General features: G+C 34.0%; 4 protein-coding genes across 8 annotated transcripts; 2 read left to right on the top strand and 2 right to left on the bottom strand.

The window, feature by feature from the left end:
* Window positions 1-41: 41 nt before the first annotated feature.
* On the top strand, window positions 42-4,810 carry LOC105832742 (sialin). Its single transcript, XM_012673942.3, has 7 exons — window positions 42-313; window positions 976-1,199; window positions 1,595-1,831; window positions 1,901-1,988; window positions 2,056-2,276; window positions 2,349-2,879; window positions 2,957-4,810. The coding sequence occupies exons 1-7, from the start codon at window positions 244-246 to the stop codon at window positions 3,077-3,079; spliced, it is 1,494 nt and encodes a 497-aa protein (XP_012529396.1). The 5' UTR covers window positions 42-243; the 3' UTR covers window positions 3,080-4,810.
* On the bottom strand, window positions 3,313-8,511 carry LOC105832741. The gene is made up of 10 exons (XM_028189923.2): window positions 8,410-8,511; window positions 8,106-8,327; window positions 7,499-7,992; window positions 7,108-7,282; window positions 6,650-6,985; window positions 6,385-6,590; window positions 6,048-6,297; window positions 5,713-5,952; window positions 5,362-5,613; window positions 3,313-5,293 (listed from the first exon to the last, which is right to left on the bottom strand). Exons 1-10 carry the CDS (start codon window positions 8,509-8,511, stop codon window positions 5,066-5,068), a joined length of 2,505 nt encoding a protein of 834 aa, XP_028045724.1. The 3' UTR covers window positions 3,313-5,065.
* Window positions 8,512-9,464: 953 nt separating this feature from the next.
* Window positions 9,465-16,855, top strand: LOC105832744 (ras-related protein Rab-5C). 5 transcript variants are annotated; one of them, XM_028189926.2, is made up of 6 exons: window positions 9,465-9,489; window positions 12,816-12,984; window positions 13,072-13,223; window positions 13,333-13,549; window positions 13,911-14,035; window positions 16,186-16,855. In XM_028189926.2, exons 2-5 carry the CDS (start codon window positions 12,822-12,824, stop codon window positions 14,021-14,023), a joined length of 645 nt encoding a protein of 214 aa, XP_028045727.1. In that variant the 5' UTR covers window positions 9,465-9,489; window positions 12,816-12,821; the 3' UTR covers window positions 14,024-14,035; window positions 16,186-16,855. The 5 variants fall into 5 exon arrangements, 4 of the variants coding, with proteins under 4 accessions (XP_028045727.1, XP_012529398.1, XP_012529399.1 ...); XR_004963335.1 differs by lacking the exon at window positions 9,465-9,489 and adding an exon at window positions 9,496-10,360 and having other exon boundaries at window positions 13,911-15,987; window positions 16,186-16,851; XM_012673944.3 differs by lacking the exon at window positions 9,465-9,489 and adding an exon at window positions 9,496-10,360.
* A 1,328-nt stretch (window positions 16,856-18,183) lies between these two features.
* LOC114254233 (myosin-11) lies at window positions 18,184-22,207 on the bottom strand. The gene is made up of 13 exons (XM_028189924.2): window positions 21,717-22,207; window positions 21,465-21,608; window positions 21,156-21,203; window positions 20,943-21,084; window positions 20,642-20,865; window positions 20,238-20,483; window positions 20,073-20,153; window positions 19,857-19,994; window positions 19,587-19,775; window positions 19,359-19,505; window positions 18,958-19,205; window positions 18,671-18,860; window positions 18,184-18,599 (listed from the first exon to the last, which is right to left on the bottom strand). The coding sequence occupies exons 1-13, from the start codon at window positions 21,828-21,830 to the stop codon at window positions 18,393-18,395; spliced, it is 2,118 nt and encodes a 705-aa protein (XP_028045725.1). The 5' UTR covers window positions 21,831-22,207; the 3' UTR covers window positions 18,184-18,392.
* Window positions 22,208-22,278: the final 71 nt, after the last annotated feature.

Below are 22,278 nucleotides of genomic sequence, written 5' to 3' on the forward strand. Positions count from 1 at the left end.
CCCTCTCCCATTTAGCGTGTATACCAGTGTATACTCTCCGTGCGGACGAGTGATAGCCAGCCTGTCACTCGTCCAAATTGCGGCCGTTCGTAACGACCGACCTGTTACCGCGGACGAGCTGGTGGGAGCGGAACCGAGGCGCGATTTCTTATGCCTGGCGTAAACCGTGAGTCATCGTGAAAGTGCAGGAACGCTGTAGAGCAAGGGACGACTCGGGACGACGACACGACACGGCGTGGCGTCATGGAAGTCCTGGATCCGAGCGTCTCCAGGGACGATCAACCACTATGCATCAATGATTCTCTAGATCGAGGTAATCGTCTTACCGTTCGTGATTACGTTGTAACGCGTCATTGCCTTTGTTCGTTCGCGTAATTACGCGTACTCTCCCCTGCGCGCGTCGCATTGTTTGGAAACAAAGGGCCAATAATGTCAGCAGTGACGCGCGTGGCGACGACGATGACGATGATGCGGCACAGATGTTTGCATATATCGCGGAAGTGGAACGATTTGTTATCTCATAGTGTCAATTTTACGACCCCTTTCTTCACTTTGCTGCCCCCTCCCTTCCTCCTTCCTCGCGAAAGACGTCAACGCGAGGACGTCAGATTTATTTTACGCCAGCTGATTTATGTCTACGTATTTTTTTCCTTAAAAAGTTTTAAAGTAATAGAAATATGAATAATTAATTATTGTTTTAGAAATATTAGATTAATATTTAGAGAAATTTAGAGAAGTTACAATCCATTTGCTATTAAAATTTTGAACAGATATCTATTTGGCAGATTTCAATTAATATGTTCTTAAAATATACAGATTATTCTTATTTATTTATCATAGATTAAGGTTTTTAAAGCATTTAAGAGTCAAATTATATAACTCAAGATTTGTTTTTTTTTTTCCCATAATTGTCAAAAGTAACATATTTCAATTTTTCTATTGACTGTACATATTCATAATGTAATGTTCTTTCAGTTAACAAATTGCAGATTCCGGCAGATACTAAATCATGCGTAAAAGCACGTCACACCCTTGGTTTCCTGGGGTTTCTTGGTTTTGCCCTTGTGTATGCTATGAGAGTCAATCTATCTGTAGCTATTGTTTCCATGGTTAATCAGACAGCGATACCACATACCGAGGAAAATGATACTAGCGATGTTTGTTCCAACACTAAACCGATAAATGGAACTTTTATACCGGTAATTCCATCACTTTTTTCTTCAAGTAGTTATTTGAATTTTATATTACTATATTATATATTTCTTTTAATTCCTTTGTATTATTATCGGTGTTATGTCATTTAGATATTAGTTATCATGTGGTATTAGTCATTTAAACTTATCATGCTGAAATGTATGCACAAACTATACTATCTCTTTGTGTTAATGTATGATATAGTCTGTCCAGCTCAGTGTCACGATCTCATTTGTCACAAGAAATCTAAAGTTTAAGATACTATACAAGTTAAATATAATAAGATATTTATTAGAAATACTGTTGAAAACATTCTGTTACCTCTTAATTTATTTCATTAAACATTAATATTGTCAAATACATCATTCAATGTTTTCTAATATTTTCAAATAAATTTTAGAGCGCAGGAGAATTCGCCTGGAGTGAAAAGACCCAAGGTATTATATTAGGCGCGTTCTTCCTTGGCTATGTGACTACAAATGTCCCAGGTGGTAGAATGGCTGAAAAAATGGGTGGCAAGTTAATTTATGGTTTGGGAGTGTTTCTGACCGCCGTTTTGACCGTGATAAGTCCTTTCGCCGCGTATTGGGGTCTCGTACCGTTTCTCGTTGTAAGAGTCGCAGAAGGATTTACCGAGGTAAATGTCATGTTTTTCTTAGCATCTGTTTGTCAAGAAATCATTAATATTCTTTTTTGTGATACATAGGGGGTAACGTTTCCTGCGATGCATAGTATGCTGGCACACTGGGTACCCCCGTTAGAAAGGAGTAAATTTGCTGCTATAGTATACGCGGGTAATTGGTTTATCTTTATTTTTTCATGGATAAAAAAATGCTCGAGGATTTACAGTATGTTTTTCAGGCGCAAATTTCGGTACTGTTGTCTCATTGCCGGTAAGCGGCTGGCTGTGTTCTTTAGAATTGTGGGGTGGCTGGCCCCTTGCATTTTATCTGTTTGGTGGCCTTGGTCTCGTGTGGTATATATTCTGGTTAATATTCATCTACGATACTCCTTCGCAACACGCGAAAATTGATCCTGCCGAGAAGGCATATATCGAAGCTAGTGTCGAAAAAAAAGACGAAGTCAGTATTACGTTTAATAGGTAGGTGTTTCTGTGAAGTATTAATTAATGATTGAGTGATTTTAAACGATAGAACGATGACCCGGGCGTACCTTGGATGTCAGTCTTCACCTCTGCACCTATATGGGCCATTATTATTACGCAGTGCGGCCAGTCTTGGGCCTTCTACACTCTCCTAACTGAGCTACCGACGTATATGGATAAAATTTTGCATTTAAATGTACAACAAAACGCATTTCTCTCAGCGTTACCTTACTTGAGTGCCTGGCTGATGGGTCTTTGTATCTCGAGCTTCGCGGACGCGCTCCTCGCCCGTCGTTTGATATCGCCTCTGGCTTCGTTCAAACTGTGGAACACAGTGGCCTCATTGGGGCCCAGTCTCAGTTTCCTCGGTGTTATCTGGGCCGGATGCGATCGTATGACGGTGATGCTGATGCTCGCTGGGTTAGGCTCTCTTCAAGGTGCGGTATACGCCGGGAATCAAATGAATCACATCGCATTGGCACCACGTTATGCGGGCACTTTATATGGATTGACGAATGCCGCGGCGAACGCGTGTGGTTTCTTGGCACCGTATGTTATTGGCAGTATAGTGGAGGGACACGTTAGTATATTCGCCGCATTCAAATGAATTCATTGAATGAAGATATATATAGATATTATTTTTCTCTCGTATTACAGGAAACTCTCGCACGTTGGCACATAGTCTTCTGGATGGGAGCGGGAATAAATATGGCTACTAACTGCTTCTATTTAATGTTCGCGTCCGCCACTGAACAGCCATGGAGCAAAGGTGGCAGTTGATGACAATGTCGCATTAGAAATGCGATATTAAACGTGGAAAATAATATACTTTTCAATCATGTTGCACACAGTACATTTTAATTCAGCTAGCCAATTTTATATAATCCGATAATTTATTAATCATTATTTCGGAAAATAATTGATTAATAATTTTTTTGTTGCTTTTCTAAGATTCTAGTTATATTGTATTTATCATTGAATGATACGTGCAATGACAAATGGATCAAATTTCGATATAATCAATTTTATTGCTGACACATGATACATAAAGAGGACAGATGTCGCAAACTGGCTTTTGCGTCAGATAATTGGGATTGATTAACATATTTTTCACCTCCCTATTTTGCTTCACCATTTTATTGATCCAGCTATATCTTGTCTGGATACATAAAAAGGTCTGCAATCCCATGAAAAAATTGAGTAAGTAAAATATTGATTAATATATTGACATGATATCAGGGTGTTTTCAGTGGTACAAATAAAAAAGATAATTGTATGTAGTAAATCGAAAATGTAGAATAAAATGTTTTCAGAATTTTGTTTTCAAAGAAATGATTTTGAAAATAGGATAATTAATAATTTCTTGTACTTTTTGTCATATAAATTTATTTTAACAATAATTATTTATATGTAAACGAAAAAGCACAACATTCTATTTTTAATAAAATGAATGATACAAGTTACTTTAAAAATCATATGCAAAAAATGAGATTATTATTTCTTTGGATGTTATTTTTTTATGCATGCTTGATAATTACTTTTGAGATAGTTCGATAACTTTATAATACAAGATTTTTAGAAATTATTCAAGGAAAGTATACAGATATTGATATCCAATTTTCGAACTTCCATGTCATTCAATTTTCTCAAAAATAAATTATCATAAATACTGTAATACGAAAATATTCTGTTCTGCTTTTTCGATTTATTTTTACGTGTACAGTCTTTCGTACCAGTTACAAAACACCTTATTTATGAAACAGCATTTAACTTTACAAATATATTTTACATATATATTTATATATACATACATAAGTATACCTCTTTTTTATTATTATATTTGATAAGAATGATGTGTATGGATGATAAACTAAAAAAAGCAATTAAAATTATTAGCAATGTTATTTAAAACGCTATATATATTTTTTCTATTTGTACTTTAAGATATTTGTTATCTCTAAATATTCTAATAATTATATATTTTTAATTCCATCCGGAAGTCTTTTCTGTTGATAATTTATGGCTTTAAAGAACAAAGGTATTATTTATTTTATAAAGCCAAAGGGAATAGTAAGATAAATGGCTTCTCTATAATATAAGTGAAATTGTAACAGTATTAATATGTTATTGACGTTATATATTTCTGATGTAGTAAAGTAAAAATAATATATGAAGACAAAGAAATGATTTTGTCGTTCTAAACAGCAGAATACATGTATAATTATTCATAGAAATTTCGATACGAAATAAGTAGATATCGTTAGCGATTGTATCTAGTACAGCAAAAAAAATAACTATATGGAATATGCATGTATATACTATAAATCTTTAATATACTCATCAATATATTTAACAGTACAAAAATTTACGTAACGGTATCCAAAATGACATACTCACATTTTAATATACGATAAAAATGTGAGATTTATCTTACGTGAAAATTATATATAAAATTTTATGGAAATGTAATGATAATATTAAATAAGTAATGAACAATCGTAGCAACTACAATCGATTATTTATACAATTTTTTAAATCATTTTTATCACATTCCTCCAATAAATTTTTTTTATGTTAAAATATATACTGTTATTTTTGTAGTTTAATTTCCCAAAATAAAAAAAAATTTTATTTTACGTCGCAAGTAAAAATTAAAACATGAATAAAATTAATTAAATCCATATAAAAATATTAGATAAAGATAAAAGTTACATTGATCTAATCATGTTTTTTATATTTATTAATAGTTCTAAAATGAAAGAATTGCTAACTTGAATTTATGTCGTCCTTGTTTTTAGCAGTAAGCTCAAAGATCATATCCCGCATGCGGCTCAACTCTTTTAATTCTCCTTTCATTCTTTGATTACTCTTCTCTTTCTCCGATATGGTTTGCTCATATGTCTGTAGCATATGTGTCAATTGTTGAATTTCTTGCTTAAGTGCAGATATATCACTTTGATTTGTTTCTATCTCTGCATTCTTTTTCTCTAACATCTACAACATATAAAATGTAATAAAATTAAAACATTTTTAACAGGTCAAATTTATGAAGAATACTGTACCTGTTCTTTTTTGCTAACAGAATCTTTCATTTTTTGCAAAAGTTTACTTAATTCGTGAATTTTATTAGCCATTTCTGTAGCTTTGGCTTCAGCAGTTAAACGTTCATTATCTAATTCTTGAACTTTTTTGCTTAATACATCAATTTTGTTATTACTATTTTCTAATTCATTCATACATTGTGTTAGTTTTTCATTTAAATTTTCCAAATTTGTTGACTTCTCCATTACAATTTTTTTCAAGGATTCGATTTCCTAGAAACGTAACAAAAAATGCAATAGTTACTCTATCATAAAAACACTTATTAAATATATATATATCTTCAAAATTTGTAATAAATACTAAATACTAACTTGTTTCTTTATTCGAAGCGCTTTTCTAGATTGATCTTCCGTCTCGCTAAGCTTTCCCGTTAATATAATTTTTTCAGCTTTTATTCCTTCCAAACACTGCTGAGTATCAAATAATAATTGATGTAATCTACTAGACTCAGCTACTACTTGTGCCAATCTATGTTGAAGACTAGTAGCATGATTATTTGCCGCTTCTAAACTTGATTGCATTGACCTTTCAGAATGTCTCATTGCTGCTAACTTTAAAGAAATTAAAGTTACAAAATACAAATAGGTAATATCAATCCACACTATAAATGTGAAAATGTAAAAAAATATATATATAAATTTTGCACCTTATATTCATATAATTCCATCACTGCAGACGTTGGAGTATCACCAATCTGTTGCGATTCAAAGGCTGACTTCAATTTTACCAAGAAAGCATCCAGGCGTTCTTCCTGTGCAATGGAAAATAATGGCGCTAATTCGTTCCCAGTATAATTCAGGGATACTTTATTCGAGATTTCCAATATATTGCTGTTTGTGTTCTGAACTAGTATCAATGGTTCTAGTTCTTTCATACAAAGTGCCACTGCAGAAACACTTATCAAAACAGAAATTCCATATAATTTTGTATATGTGTCACACATAAAATTTGGATAAATGTTTCATCGCGTGTAAAACGCTTACCATTCTTGTGGAAATCCAATCGATGATGTCAGCTGCAAGACTTTCTGCTTAACTTCCCCATCACCGGTGAACAATGCTAGCGCTATTATCATTTGCACTTGTTTCCTACTTAGCAATTCAGAGTACAGTGTTAACCAGTTTGAATGATTTGCTGCCAAGTCTGCTGTCAAAGCTAAGGCATGAACATAAAGATTGGTGGAAGCATTCTGTAAACATAGGAATATGTATTTAGTGTTACATATATTATATTAAATTCTATATTAACCTGGATAAAATTCCCAGTCCAATCTCCAGCTGCGGAAAATTCATTGTCCAACACGTGACTGAACAGTCTGCGCATTGCATGTTCACTGAATGACTGCATTATTTTCTTTTTCAGCGTAGGAATTTTAATCATTTCTTGAAACAACTGCATTAATTCGGCCTGCTTTACTTCTGTTTCTACGTTTTGACTTCTATTCAGCCCATTATCTTCGTCTTCTGGATTTGTTATAAGCATAAGAACAGATGGATCTAGCTCCGTTAAAACTTCGACGGAAGTTTTGGTACGTCGGGAATCGATTATTATGCTTCGTATGAGTGCTAAGGCTTTCGAGCACACCTGTTTTTTGTTAGAAATTTTAATTAAATTATTAATTCCTTCATCATATCTATTTTTTTCTTTCACTACATTTTAACTGCTGCGTTACTAAGATTTATGAGATGATAACAGAGATTACATACTTGTTCTACAGGTACCCATGTCATAGCTGATTTTATACATGCAGGATACAAAGGCGTTAAGGCACTTAATTTTAGCTTCACTAATGATAGTAAAAATTCCATCATTAAAGCAATGCATTCTGGGTCAGTGTTCTCTTCTAAAGTGGCTAATAAACTTTCTATATCTTTGCCATAACTGGTGGATAAAATTATGTTATAAGTAAATACCAAATAAAAAATCTTTTAAATACAATATGTAAATATTATTTGTAATATAATTATAATTTATTGTACATAATATATATATTTATGATATATAATTTATTATATACAATAAATACATAATATGTATCATCTTTGAAACATTTTGTTCATTATTATGTTACATAAGAACCTAATTTGTTCGACTTACTTGGAATATGTAACCAGTACGTTTCGTGAATGTTCATTTTGTGCAATATCGTTGAAAAAATCGACGATATGCCTCAATAATAAAACGTCCTTTTGTTTCATTGCTGTCTTGAGATTAACAAACGTCACTGACGCAAAGTCCATGATATATTTTTCAGATATGTTAGTATTAGTTGGTTCCAATATAATCAATAATTTACTACATTGCACACTGGTGTTGACATGATCTTGGAATTTCAACAATGTTCTTATAAAAACCTTAGTATTGACGGTTCGCATCAGTGTGTACACCGCTGGAAGATTTTTATAGCACAGATTTACAAGTACACCTAAGGAGAGCGCGATAATCTCTTCTTCATTCGACTGCATCACCCATTGAGTTAGTGTAGAAATTAAATACGGAAGGTGTGCTTCCTGCCACGATATCTTAATTCCATATGTTAATTCTTGGAGTAATTTTAGCACTCTTATCCTTTTTTCAGTTGTCAAATTTGCCTATACAACCACAAATACAAGAATTTATTGTAGCAAATACTTATAAAAATAAATCTTTTCTAAATATTGTGCAGTGTCTGCGATGTTCACATTGTTAACATTTAATTCCATACCTCGAGTAATCGTGCTAATATCGGCGCAAATTTATATGTGTGGATAAGAGATTGTCTGGCAGGAACATTTCGGCAAGCATTTTGCAAAACATCTACAGCACTCCAGATCAAGGTGGATCGTGACCCTAAGGAGTTCATAAGCTCATACAGGCTTACATAGAACTCTGCAGCTACGCTAGTCCCCGGATCGAATATACTCAGATCTAGCGACGCGCTTATCACCTTAATAACACAAAGTGTTATATAAATGAAAGTACTTTTTGAAATATGTTATTGTGTATCGAGTGAATTCTCGCGTACTTACTCCGAGGCTTCTCTGTATGGCGGAGATTACGCTCTCGCTGGGATGCTTAGTGTAATCCAAGGCCGCCGATATAAACGCTCTCATATTCTGATATTTTTCCATTATTTGTGTTAAAATATTGCGGAGAGAGTCTACAAGTTTTCCTCGCGCCGGAGGACGCTGAAAGTGTTACATGCAGCCCGGTGATTTTCTTCGTATTAATAAAAAATTTACCCTACTTCCGGTGTTTTAGACGCGGTCAGGCGTACTGTCGGAAGGTCAGAATTTGACAGCGATGTTTATGTAGGTGTTGGAAATCATGGTTCGACGAATATCGTATTTTGTTTCGTTTTTGTCCGGACGTAAACAAAAGGTGACATGTGGTGAAGCCTCGAACGCGGACGTCCATTTTTAAAAACCGACTTGATTCAAATCGACCAATCGAATCTCTCGTTGCCTCAGGGACCAATCGGTAGCTAAATACGATATTTCACGTGGGACAAAGCAGATTTTACTTGGCCTGTTTTCAATAGAAAGATCAAGTTTTAAATTAATCAATGATCATCACTTCATTAATCAATCGAGTTGTGCTTAAAGTACTTTATTCATATGGACGGGATTTCTTTTGTTTCCGTCTGTAAAAGAAGAGAGATTAGAGACAACAATCACATAAAAATTTTGTTTTTGTACGAAACTGTTCATTTTTTAGCAATGTATTATTTCAATCTTGAGTTTACTTACACTTTGGCCCGCTTTTTTTGTCATTCTATTTTTATCGTTCATATTAGGGGTAAAACAAAAAATGACAAAAAAAAGCGGGTTTTGAATACGGGACGATTTGAATACGATTATCGTTTTTTTAATATCTAGAACTAGAAAAGATTGCTTTTTATTATTTAATAAAAAAGCAATTCTAAACTAAGGCTAAAAAGTTAATTGACATTGGTGGAAATGGACATTAATCTGTGTTTCTAATCAGCTGCGGGGGCAGAACGTCGAATCGCGCCGCGAGGTGGCGCCGCGACGACGGCGCGCGGAAAATGTTGGCACGAGAGTACGCCGTCAGAGTTCGCATTGCTTCCTACTTGTTCGTAGTGGTCGGTACGTATACGTTCTCGGTGGAATCGGCGGAGAGAGAAAACCGAGTCGGGTGGGAGCCGAGCACGAGAGGCGTATCCGCCCGAGATTTCGCGTTTTCGTTTGTCCGCGGACCCGGGTGAGACGACCACGGTTGGTGAATCGCTTGCATTTCGCGCGAAGCTCGGGAATCCGAAGCGGAACGAACGACGAAAAGTGACGCAGCACCGTATGCATCGCGCGTGTCGGTAATCTCCTTTTCTCTCTCTCTTCCCCTCTCATTCTTTGTCTCTCTCGCTCTCTCATTCGCTCTTTCTTCTGTCTCTCCCTCTCCCATCGGAGTGTCAAAGTTCCGAGACTACTTGACGTATCCCGTCGTCGTAGTCTGCCGATGTAGGTTACGAGGAGAGGAAAAACGAACGATATATCGGGGTGCGAATCGTGGAAGTGTGACGCGGCCGGGCGGCGACACGCACCTCCCACGGGGGAAAAGAAACGGAACGTCGTCGTGCACGGAACGGCGGTATCGAGTGCAAGCGAGCGAACGAGCGAGGCGGGCGGGTGTAGCACGGGGGAGAGCGAGAGGAGCGGAGGAGAGTGAATCGGTGCGGCGGACGGAGACCGTCATCCGGGTGCTGTCATAAATGTGCACGTTCTACGTGGATCGCGCGATCTATGCACGGTCGACGGGCCGATCTGTCGGTGGCGAGTGCTGATTGTGCCTGACGCCTCCCGCGGCCCCGGCCGCTCCAGCGAGTCGACGTTTAAAATCGTCATCGGTCGCGCGGCGTCGCGCCTGGTCGCCGCCGTTGCCGTCGACGTCGACCCGAGAAGCAGCTAGTCCAACGCGGCGTGCTACCTACCTAACGGCGTGCTCCTCGACAACGCAAAGCAGGTTAAACATAAATTCTCGAGACTCATGATTTCCCCTCTTGGCAGGTGTCCGTCACCCTGAGAGCAAGGTGCGTGCGCGCGCGCACGCTCGCTCGCTCGCATTTACGCTTATTAGCGAGCGAGCGAGTGAGCGAACGGAATAAGGAATCCTAAATTATACTCCCCTTGAAGAAAGGGAACGGCCAACGGAATGCAAACGGGAGAGGTGGCAGAAGAATGTTTATACTGGAGGATGATGCACGCTGGTACATATACATCCGGACGAGGAGGCGAGGGGAACGGCGAACACGCGCGCGTATCGCCTTGTCACTCGATCGCTCTCTTCGGCAACAAACGAGGGCTCGGCTTCTTTCCCCATGGGGGGGAGGGGGTTGCTGACGTTTCGACGGGTGGTGACACGTTACCTCAGGGCAGTGACAATTGTGGCATATTCGTTCCCGTTCCCTTATACACTTCTTTTCATTCCCTCTTCGTTCGCTCACCCGCTCATTCTCTCTCTCCCCCCCCCCCCTCTCTCTCTCTCTCTCTCTCTCTCTCTCTCTCTCTCTCTCTCTCTCTCCCCTCTCCTTCTTTCTCACAGTCTTTCCGCTATTTCTCATCGTCCATCTCCGTCTGTCTCCCTCTTATTTGCACCCATACACACACACACACACGCACGCACGCACACACATTCTCTCTCTTTCATACACTATGCGCGGCGCTTGCGCGCGTATGAACACACACAAATATACACGCACACAACAAGTGACAAGCGACATGGCTGTTTCGTCTTTCTTCATTCCTCCTCCTTCGTGCTACATCGATGCATCATTTTAACGGTTTCTCGTAATTTCTCGATAACACCCTGACTGCCCGAAGGTTATAGAGATGCCGATGACGTAGACGATCGTATTTCGGTGGGTTTTCCTTTCGACGACGATGACGAGTGGAACTCGCCGCGACACGAACACAGAGCGCGCGCGAGAGCGGAACTCTCCGACAGCGGCGGGATCCTTTTCACGAGCGTTGCACGTACTCGTACACGATCTCGTGATCGCGCTTCTAGTAAAAATCTGAGCCTGAATGCATCACCCTCCTCCCTTCCCTTTTCTCCACGTATTCGCTCTCTTTAACGCGAAGCCTTTCCCGCTGGGCAACGGAAGGAGAGAGAAAGAGAGAGGGAGAGAGAGAGAGATACAGAGGAAAGAAAAATAATGCCGTGAGAGGGACGTAATCGACGACGTTAACGCCAAGACTAATGGGATAATATAATTAACAGTGCTGGATCCTAATGGGTTAAGGAGAGCGTCCGCGCCCGTTTTTCTTCCCCGCTAATCCCCCCTCCTCCCCCAGTTAAACTAGCTTACCTTTGACTTTTTATCACGCGTAAGTAAGCAAAATTCGTTGATATCGTCTCTTGACGGCCGTAGTCGCGCGGATCGCTAGGGAGGGCGGGGAGAGGAGGTTTATTCAATTAAAATTTCAGTGGAGAGACGGTCGCGTCGTGGCGTGGCTGGCTGGACCGCCAGTGATTCATTCGGCTCGCCTCCGCCGGTGATCTCTCGGTGCCGGTATCGTCGCGACGTTCGCCCCGTCGTCGTCTTGGACGATTCTTTTATCCCGACACGCATTTTTTTACAACCCCGCAATCGTTGCTGTTTTTCTGAACACTCTTATCTTATCTACTGGTGTATTCGTGGTTTACGAAAGTTTCTGCTCTTAAAATGATTCTCCATCTCCTCTCTCGTACGCTTTTCTCGCGACCGTTTCTTAATTGACTTTCGATTCTGCGTTTAAGCTGTGTTGCATTTAGTATTCACTAGGTATGTAGACTTTGGAACAAGTGAGGATTTAAAAATATTATAATTAATTCCTATGTATGCCTGAAGCAAATTCTTATCTGCCAGGCATAAAGTTCCAGTATTATAAATAGACGTTTATCAAATTGAGCTTTTCTCTAGTTTTCTGTGTGCGGCAATTGAAATCCACGATATTATAATATGTTATTTCTTGAATAAAGTTTTTCTGTTTAATAGAAGCACGAGAAATATCTTTATTTTATATTTTAGAATTACATCAGCTTCTATTATATTATTAAAATTTTGTGTTACATTGTATATGAAAATGTTATGAAATAATTGTTTTTACTAAAATATTTTGTACAGAGTACATTTTTGCTAAATATTTTTGAAAACATTATTAGGGTATATTAATTTCTCAACATATACTTTCTTTATACTTTAATTTTCTCATTTTACCTATATTTTTTTCTTTTTATAAAACTTGAATATAATAGACAATAGGCTGAAAGAAAATGTTATTACACATGCAGTCTATATGCAAAACTTATCGTGAACAGGAGAATGTTCCTCAAGTCAAATTATGTAGCCTGTGGTTATCAATGCACCTCTAGCGATATGGTTATAATAACTAGTGAAATTGTGAAATCAAGATTGACATATTAATTTTCTTTCCAGGTGATCATGGCGAATCGGGGTACGGCCCAGAGGCCGAATGGAGCGACACAAGGAAAAATTTGTCAGTTTAAATTAGTTTTACTTGGTGAGTCGGCAGTTGGAAAATCGAGCCTTGTTTTAAGGTTTGTCAAAGGACAGTTCCACGAGTACCAGGAGAGTACAATTGGCGGTAAGAACACTTCTGTGCAATTGGTCTTTAGTACTTTTTTTAAAATGTTGATTGTACCATTACTTACCTCGAATCTCGTTATTCCAGCTGCATTTCTAACACAAACCGTATGTTTGGACGACACAACTGTAAAATTCGAAATCTGGGATACCGCGGGGCAAGAACGTTATCATAGTCTTGCGCCGATGTATTATCGTGGTGCACAGGCAGCCATTGTCGTGTACGACATAACAAATCAGGTAGGTTACTTGTTGGCGTTTTGTGCGAATGGTTAAATGATAAGAATGTTTATAACAAAATTGAATCATCAAACCACAGCATAATCGATATGTATACTTATTTTACCAGGATACATTCTCGCGTGCCCAAACATGGGTAAAGGAATTGCAGCGCCAAGCCAGTCCAAGCATAGTAATAGCATTAGCTGGAAACAAGGCAGATTTGGCAAATAAGAGAGTCGTCGAGTTCGATGAAGCTCAAACGTATGCGGACGAAAATGGCCTTCTTTTCATGGAAACATCTGCTAAGACCGCAATGAATGTCAATGACATATTCCTTGCAATTGGTGAGTTGTATATACTTTTATTTCTTTGTTAAAATTTATATATTATTACGAATAACTGTAAAAATTAATCTGTAAAAGTAACATTGGTATTTTTGAGTTACATAAATATGTATTATTAGTTGAGCTTTAAACACTTTAAATTTCTCGTTTTATTTGATAATATAAGTAAGCAATGAGCAATGTTATTCCATCTTATATTACGCATTATCAATAATCAAAATGCATGGTGATTGTAACTTTATATCTGTTGATTATACGTTATATCGAATAGCAAAAAAATAACATTTTTTTTTTAATGTTAACTTTTAAAAGATATTGGTACAATTTTGCTATAGCGAATATAGAGATAATTATTTTACAGCTAAAAAGCTTCCTAAAAATGAACAATCAGGAAGCGCAAGTACGAGTGGTCAAGGCCGTCGACTAGTCGATTCAGATGGGCAAAAAGCAGCAACCGGCAATTGCTGCAAGTGATTATCTAAATCCGTATGTGTCTCACAATATATTCGTATCTATATTTTTACATTACATTTGAATATATATTATCTTTAAAATTAATTAAATTGATGAGAGACATTATTCTACTGATGAGAGAAATCTGATGAGAGATATATGCCTAATGAATATGTTACAAATCAAACATGTTCAATGTAACAACATGTTCACATATTTTTATAAAGATTAGAATATATAATGAAACGAAAGTGCGACCAAAAAAGAAGAACGGGGAAAACGGGAATATATCAGTTTGATATTGCATAGAATAGACACATCTGCACTTTAAAATGCTTTTAGCAGATTTTTGTATTAGCATTATAATAATAATAATGGGATATCTGAGTAGTCATGCAGTTTTCATAGAGTATATTATATTTCTTGTTATGTTTATATTTTTTATAGCGTATAATTTTTTCTCTCGACTTTGCCTTCTTTATTATTTACTAAAGCAGTAAAGATAAAAGGCAGGCTGGAAATATATAGACAAAAAGATAAAGAGTCTGAATTGAAAGTAGGATCACACACACACCACACGCGCGCGCGCGCGCGCGCACGCACACACACACACACACACACACACACACAAAAGATTGTTAAATTTATAATATATGCAGGATATAAATGTAATATTGCTGTATAATATTTAGCTAAACATTGACGATTCCTTGTAATTAAAAGATGGTTCACACACAATTGTATGTAAAAAGATTCCAAATTTTATGATGTTTTTATGTTAATAATGTGTATCTACACTTATTTCTCAGAGAATTTTTTTAGCAGTATATGTTCAAACTCTGTTTAATACATATCAGTTTCAATATAAACATCTAATATAACAATTCTACATACTCTTAAAATAATTCTTTAGCCAAAATCTTATTATTTTATTGAATCGTCGCATTCGAAGGATATTACACGGCTGCTATTAATCGATCTTTTAATAGCAAATCTTTAATATTTCTTTTATGTATTTCTATTAAGTTGAAATAGCATTTATGCATTACTGTGACAGCTTTATTAAAGTCAGAGTTTCGTCATTTGCACATAAAAATTGTAATGTGTGTGTCTAAAAGCATAATATTCTTTTATTAGTTTCCTCTTATTTTATTATATATTCCTGATTATATAATTCAAGTGCATTCTGTTCAAAATTTCGTGGAAAAGAAGTTATGTAATATAAGGCACTAGATATCCCCCTTAGACACATTGTAGTGTTTACATGACACTATATATTTATAGATATTAAAAATTTGTAAAGATTTCATTTCTTGTCAGAGGACACTAATTTCTGACTGATAAAGGTGCTACAAGAATATACGTGCATGATATCCGTATTGTGGAAATGTTTCTTATAATTTACGATAATGCTCCTCATTTTCATGTGCAATGATTCGTATCATTGGATTGTATATCTGAAATATTATTTTGTAATAATAATATTATAATAATGATAATAATAATAATAGGTAAAACTGTTTAAAAAATTGTTATGAAAAAAATTCTCAGGGTGCAATCCTTGTCTTCAATTTCTCAATATTGTTGTATCCTAATTATATATTTATTCTTATTTCTATTTTAAAATGAGATATGATTCTATCTAGATATATTCTGTTAAAACCACACAGGTAGGTTCTATTTATTCCTGTATAGAGAAGTTTTTAATATTTACCAGACAAAAATGTTTTGCAGTACAATCTTGTGCATTGTAGATATTCAACAATTGTAATACAGTACGTTATGGAATGTCGTACATTGTGACTCATTCTCCTTATCATTTACGTACATGTAATAGAAAAGATGATTTTTATATTATGTTTGTAAGCTGTCTACTTTGCATTACATTTCAAAATAATTACGCGCTATTAGAACAATTATTTACTACCGTTTTATTTCTACAGAGGAAATTATTTGTTTCTCAGAGATATTCTTAATTAAATTAGGTAAGTTGCAAGTAAATTGTTAATTACCCGAGAAAATTTACATCACAACGTTGACACAATTTTGTATTGTTCTGACGTTTTATACATTTTTTAATTAAACTAAATTGCTCTTGATGTTACTTTCAATTATATTAAATATGCGTTTATACGTATTTAGAATAATGTTGCAGTAGACGTGCTATCTATTTCTGATTACAGATATGTACTATAATCTACAAAGTAAAGTACACCACGAGTGTGCTACAATGAATTTGAGAGGAAGACACACAACAGAGGGAAAAATACAGAGTGGAAAGTGAACCGAGTGTGGGACATTCGCAAAACATTTTGCTCGAGTGATTTGATTAAGAGTCTGCGTCTTAATGTAATCGACGATATATCATCTATTTTGAGTATCAGATCTATTAAGAGGTGGTAAAAAAGAAAGCTCCCATTTGTAATTCTAGTAGTGTAATGGGCGGTGTTCGTTATAAATATATAAATATATATATATATATATATACATTATATATTATAAATCATATAAGTAAATATGATTTATATATGTAATAAGTATATAAATGCTAATGATAATAAATAATAATAATAATAATAATAATAATATAATACACCGTTAATATTACCGTAAATACTGGTAAAGTAACAGTACATTTAAAACATGCAATGTCTAATGAATTTTTGGCACGCGGAGATCTTGTAAGATAGGAGAGGCTATTCCTGCTGCTATTACTATGTATTTCCTTTCTTAGTTGTAACACATATAACAATTTCTTGCTCTAAAATATATTGTATATTAATTTTATTGACAACTCATAATGAATTATAAATGATTACACAAAAAGAATAAACTTGTGAATATTATGACGGCTCTTGATAATTGTCTTATTATTTATTATAATTATTATGAACCGGAACTCTGAGAAAACAGATCTATACAGAAAAATTAGACGATTTATTGGTTTTTTTCTAAAGATAGTCGATCTTTTTTGTTTATATGAATTTACTTATATATTCACTCGATAATATACTTTTCGGTCTTCAATAAGCATACTACCAACCAAATTATCTAAATAATCTCTTATGAAATACTAAAATAGTTGAATATAATATTGAAATGAATGTGTGTAACAGCGAGTCTGATAAAACGACTGCGATAATAGATATAGAATGCAAGTCTCTATCTGAGTGCACTACTTCGGATGACACAATAATTTTATCTAAGAAAGTATGTTCCGCATCCAAGTTGGAAAGTAATGCAAATTATGATGACGTATGTGAACCTTGGAAATTCCACAGTGTACCACCATTGCATAGTCAATACGATCATTTGTCTTTTAAATTGATAACGACCGAAGATGTGACTTATATAAAAAAGCAAGGAGATCGAAAGTCAATTCTGCTATTTTTTGGTAAAACTTTGAACTTTGATTAAATTATTAGGGTGGCCAATAATATAACTTTACAAACAATGGATACCTATTATAATTTGTTGCATCACAATGGATTACATTTTCAAATTATACACAATAAATATGCATTTTTTTCAGAGGAAAATATTTTATCCGATTTACCATATAAAAAGGAGAACAAAAAGATACTTGTAAAACTTCTATGGCAAACTTTCAAGTTTTTTATGTAATGTTTATTCGTATTTTTAATTAAATGGAACATCTTTGCTTTACATATTAAAATTATGTTTATATTGCAACAAATAAAATCTTTCTTTTTACTTACGATTTACATGATAGCTTACAATGGAGAAACAATTGCTTACAATTGGAGAAATGGTATTATTTTTATATTTTAGGGAAAATCTGTTTACTGATGAACAAATTACGACAGTTATGAAATTAATACTTTTAACTCATAATTTTTTTATTGCAAACTATTGGAACACAGCTGAAGAAACGTACAAATATTTTTTCGAACGCGTTCTCGAATGTACCGTTATGGTAAATATATTAATTAAATATTTTAATTTTGCATGAAATAGCTTTATTTTTCATATTCAAAAATTTTAGGATCCACCAAAATGCGCAGAAATATTTACACCTAATCAAGCTGAAACAATACTTGAATTTTTTCGCAAAGTATATTTGGAAAATCTCGTATTATTGCATATCGTTTGTATGACTCATCACTGTATCGTTATACGATTGGATGACAGAAATGAATGAACAATGATATTCGCACACGTTACACAAAAAACATTTATTTATATAGAAAGAAGTACATTTGACAATATATATCCATATAAGAAATTACATTTACGATTATAAAAGAAGACGCAGCACGAACTCTACCGTAAATCGCATTACAAATTTCTACGTTCCGTATTCAAACGCATCAAACATCTACTTTCACCGTTTTTTCAGTCTTCATCAAAGTGAATCCTTTATTTTTCTTCATTTGCTTGTAGAAGATGATTGATAACCATAATCACGGTTCTCTTCTAATGAAGTGTCAGATTCTGTTCCGTTTTTTAAATTTTCATTCCACCATTGATTGTTCTTCCGAACTTCATTTATTAAGTGTTCCATTTTAGGAAACCACCATGAGTTGCCGCATGTTGATGTACGTCGACCAATTTTGGTTGGTTTAATTGAATATTTCTAAAGACACGAGCATATAAAACAATTAAATATTAAACAATATTTTCTTTTTGTTTTTAACAGGTACCAACCTTGCGTAAATCTGTATGATTTAAATTCGAAATTAAATCTGTGTCCGTGATCTGATACGGTGCAATTGATGGTGATATATAACCATTTATGTGCGCTTTTTTAAAACCTCTATTTAACTTTTGCGTTCTTTTCAGTTTTTGTGTCAATAGATTATTTCGTTTCATTTTCCTGATTTTAATTAACAGAGCTCTAAAAATAATTTGTATTAAAATAGATATAAAAAAAGCATTCTTGATTTTAGTTAATTACGAAAAACATATTTCGAGTTATCAAATATATTGTGTACTTTTTCTCGAATGCAAGTTGCATTATAAGCTGTTGCTTATTTTCCAAATTTTTCGCTAGAGTTTCATTATACTTTTTCTGTTGCTCCATACAATCACGAATGCACGAAACTATGTATTGAGATTCTTTGCAAAGTTCTGATCTACTGATAGCTGTTTCAGTTAAATCAGCCGACATGTATGTCAGAGAGCGGTCCTTCAAGTGACATTCCTTTTTCAACTCGAGCAAAGATTTCCGCATATCTTGTAACTAATTAACATAACAGCTTAGAATTAAGAGTTATAATAAAATTATAATAAACTTATATATTTAGAATTGATTATATATAGCTTATTGATTATGATTGTGCTTAATGCAGTAATGCAGAAAATTAAGAAATGTTTAAAAGATAGGAAGGAGTACCTCAGTTAAGTACGTAGAATTATTTTGTTCAAGTGAAACTTTTTGTCGGTCAAGATGGTAATTCTCTTTCATGTATTCCTGTAACTGTTGAATCAAGTCACGGTTTATATTTTCAGCTTTCATTAATTTATCTTTTTCTCTCTCAAGCTAGAAATAACAATCACACATTTATGCTGATTCACTTCAAGAGAAAATTATTGTGTAATAATTATCAAGTATATAACATACATCTTGACGTATGCTGTTCAAACAATCAGTATAATTCTTGCATTTATCTTGTGCTTGACAAAGTTCAGTATCTTTCGATGCAAGTGTTCTTTTGGTTTCTTCTAATTTCTTACTTAGCTTGTCTATTAAATTACAATGACGGACCGTTTCATCTTTTACTTCTATAACCTTAGAACGATAATCTTTCTCCTGAAAATAAAATAAACAATTTTTATAAATAATTTATATAATTTTTTAATATAATAAAATTTGCTTCATAATAATAATTACCATAATCGTTAATGATTCTTGTAAATCAGCTTCTCGTTTTGTTGCGGACACTAGTTGTTTCTGAACTTTACTGAAGTCTTCAGTTATTTGGTGATATTTGTCTTCTGTCTGGTGCAATTTTACGCGTGCCTCTTTGAGCTAAATAAATTTCACAAAGTAATGAAATATTCAATAAGTATTATTATTTTCTTTTTTAATATTGTACGTGTACATTACCCTTTCTTTCAACTGTAAAATGTCTTCTTTGGTTTGAACTTCAATGATATTATTCTGATTTTTCAGTATACAATTTTCATTCTGAAGCAGAGATGTAATTAATGTCTCAATAAATGTAAATCCTATTTTATTATATATTAAATATTGATATAATTGTCTACATACCTTAAGTAATTCATAATCTGCTTGCAATTTAACCATGTTGTCTGATTTCTCTTGCAGTAGAACCTTCAAAGAATAAATTCGATCACACAGAACGATTAGCATTTTATGCTCCGATATATGCAATTCAGATAAATCTTCCTCTATTTGATCATTCGCGAGTAATTTTTTCCGAAGTAGTTCAAGTTCTTGAGATTGATGTCCAATAATTTCTTCGCTGCTGGTAATTCGCTCGTTTAAAATATTAATCTAAAAATTTTTTAAAATTACTTTCTTTGATAAACGGTTACATTAAGTTTTGATATCATAAAAATAGGAATTTAAAAATAATATAAAATTATTTTAAATAAATACAGGTTATTTTTAAATTGTCTTATTTTTAACAGTATATAAATAGATGTTATTACTTCCTTCTTCCCATTATCTAGTTTCAGCAAAAGTCCCTCATATTCGGTTTCCTTCTGTTTAATACGCTCTAGTTTCTTCATCAGATTGTCTGTCTCTGATATGTAATGCTGTATACTAGTTTTAAGTTGTTCATTTTCACATCTTAAATCGTACTCGGTATTTTTCATCTCTTGCAATTCCGTTTTTAATTGTTGTATCTGAGCGACATTCTCTGGTTCTTTATCTAAAATTTTAATTAACTCGCATTTCTTAAATTTTTCTTGAAAGCTTAAGTTTTATTTTATATACACGATGAATTACTTGAACATCCTTTCACATGTGATATTCCATACGTGATACTGTTTGAGTAGCATTTCAAATCTCGAGTATCACAGTTTTTATCTTTAAGATATATTGTGCATTTGCTTTTGGAGTAATTTTTCGTTTCCATAAAACTATCCATCTGTAATAAATTTCAATATATACAGAGATCAAAAATATGAATGCAAAATATGAATATTTCTGGTTACGTACCTTCCACTTCAATTCCTGGAAATCTTTCACATGATCGCGTATTTGCTTCTGAAAAAATTCAGGTATTTCTTTGAATGATTCCTTTTAATTCTTTAACTATTATACTAAATCAATATGACAATTATGTATACACACATACATATATAATATAATACTATATATATACTTTTTAAATCATTCACATTAATCCAATTATTTTAGAAAACAACACTTATTCAATATGCACATTTCTTTATTGAAACTACAGATCTTTCATTATTTCCGCGCGCGATTATACAAATTCAATTATTAAAAAATAATATACCATACCTGTACTCCGCTTAAAATTGAATAATATATTGCATGTATTGTAATACCGATTAAACGTTTATCATACTCTAGACAACGAATTCTTTTATGTAGACTTTCAATAGCATCTCGTTGTAAATCCAATTGTACGTCCTGATTAGTTGCCTTTATGTATAACAAAACATAGATTAACAATGTTTAGAGACAGAATAATATTTAAACTAATCAATCGATAAATAATTTTTCTTGTCGATACAAATAATTTCTATTTACCTGTGTGAAACATTCGTTATATTGATCTTGCGTTTCATCGATGCGTATTGTTAGTTGACGTATAGTTTCATCCTTTTTGCAAAGCTGTAAAGATACTTGCAATACATTTACCATACAATCTGCTCTTAAAGTTCAGAAACAGAGAACACTTACGCACGATCGGAGTTCATGTTATTTTGTTAACTGCAAAATGCAACACCTACAATTCGATCATCCAGGGCATTCGTTAATTTAAACAACACATCACGCTTGTACGCATATCACAATCGCTTCGAAAATGGAGATATTTAAATGTATCACAAAATTTTATGTTTTAACATTCAACAAAGTAATAAAAATGTAAGAAATGCAGTTTTATTGATGTGTGATTTCTTTAAAATTATTTTAAATTATCTTCCGTAATTATTTTAAAATTATTTTTAAAAGTCACACATCTAATAACTCAGGTTTTTTCTATAGACCTTTTGTTATTTTATTGAATGTTATTTTACATTTGATAGTTTTTGGATTTAAGTTTATTCTTTTTTAAATGTTAATTAAATGAGTCATGCATAGCACTCAC

The sequence above is a fragment of the Monomorium pharaonis genome, chromosome 5 (genome assembly GCF_013373865.1).
Source record: "Monomorium pharaonis isolate MP-MQ-018 chromosome 5, ASM1337386v2, whole genome shotgun sequence".
Lineage (NCBI taxonomy): Eukaryota > Metazoa > Arthropoda > Insecta > Hymenoptera > Formicidae > Monomorium > Monomorium pharaonis.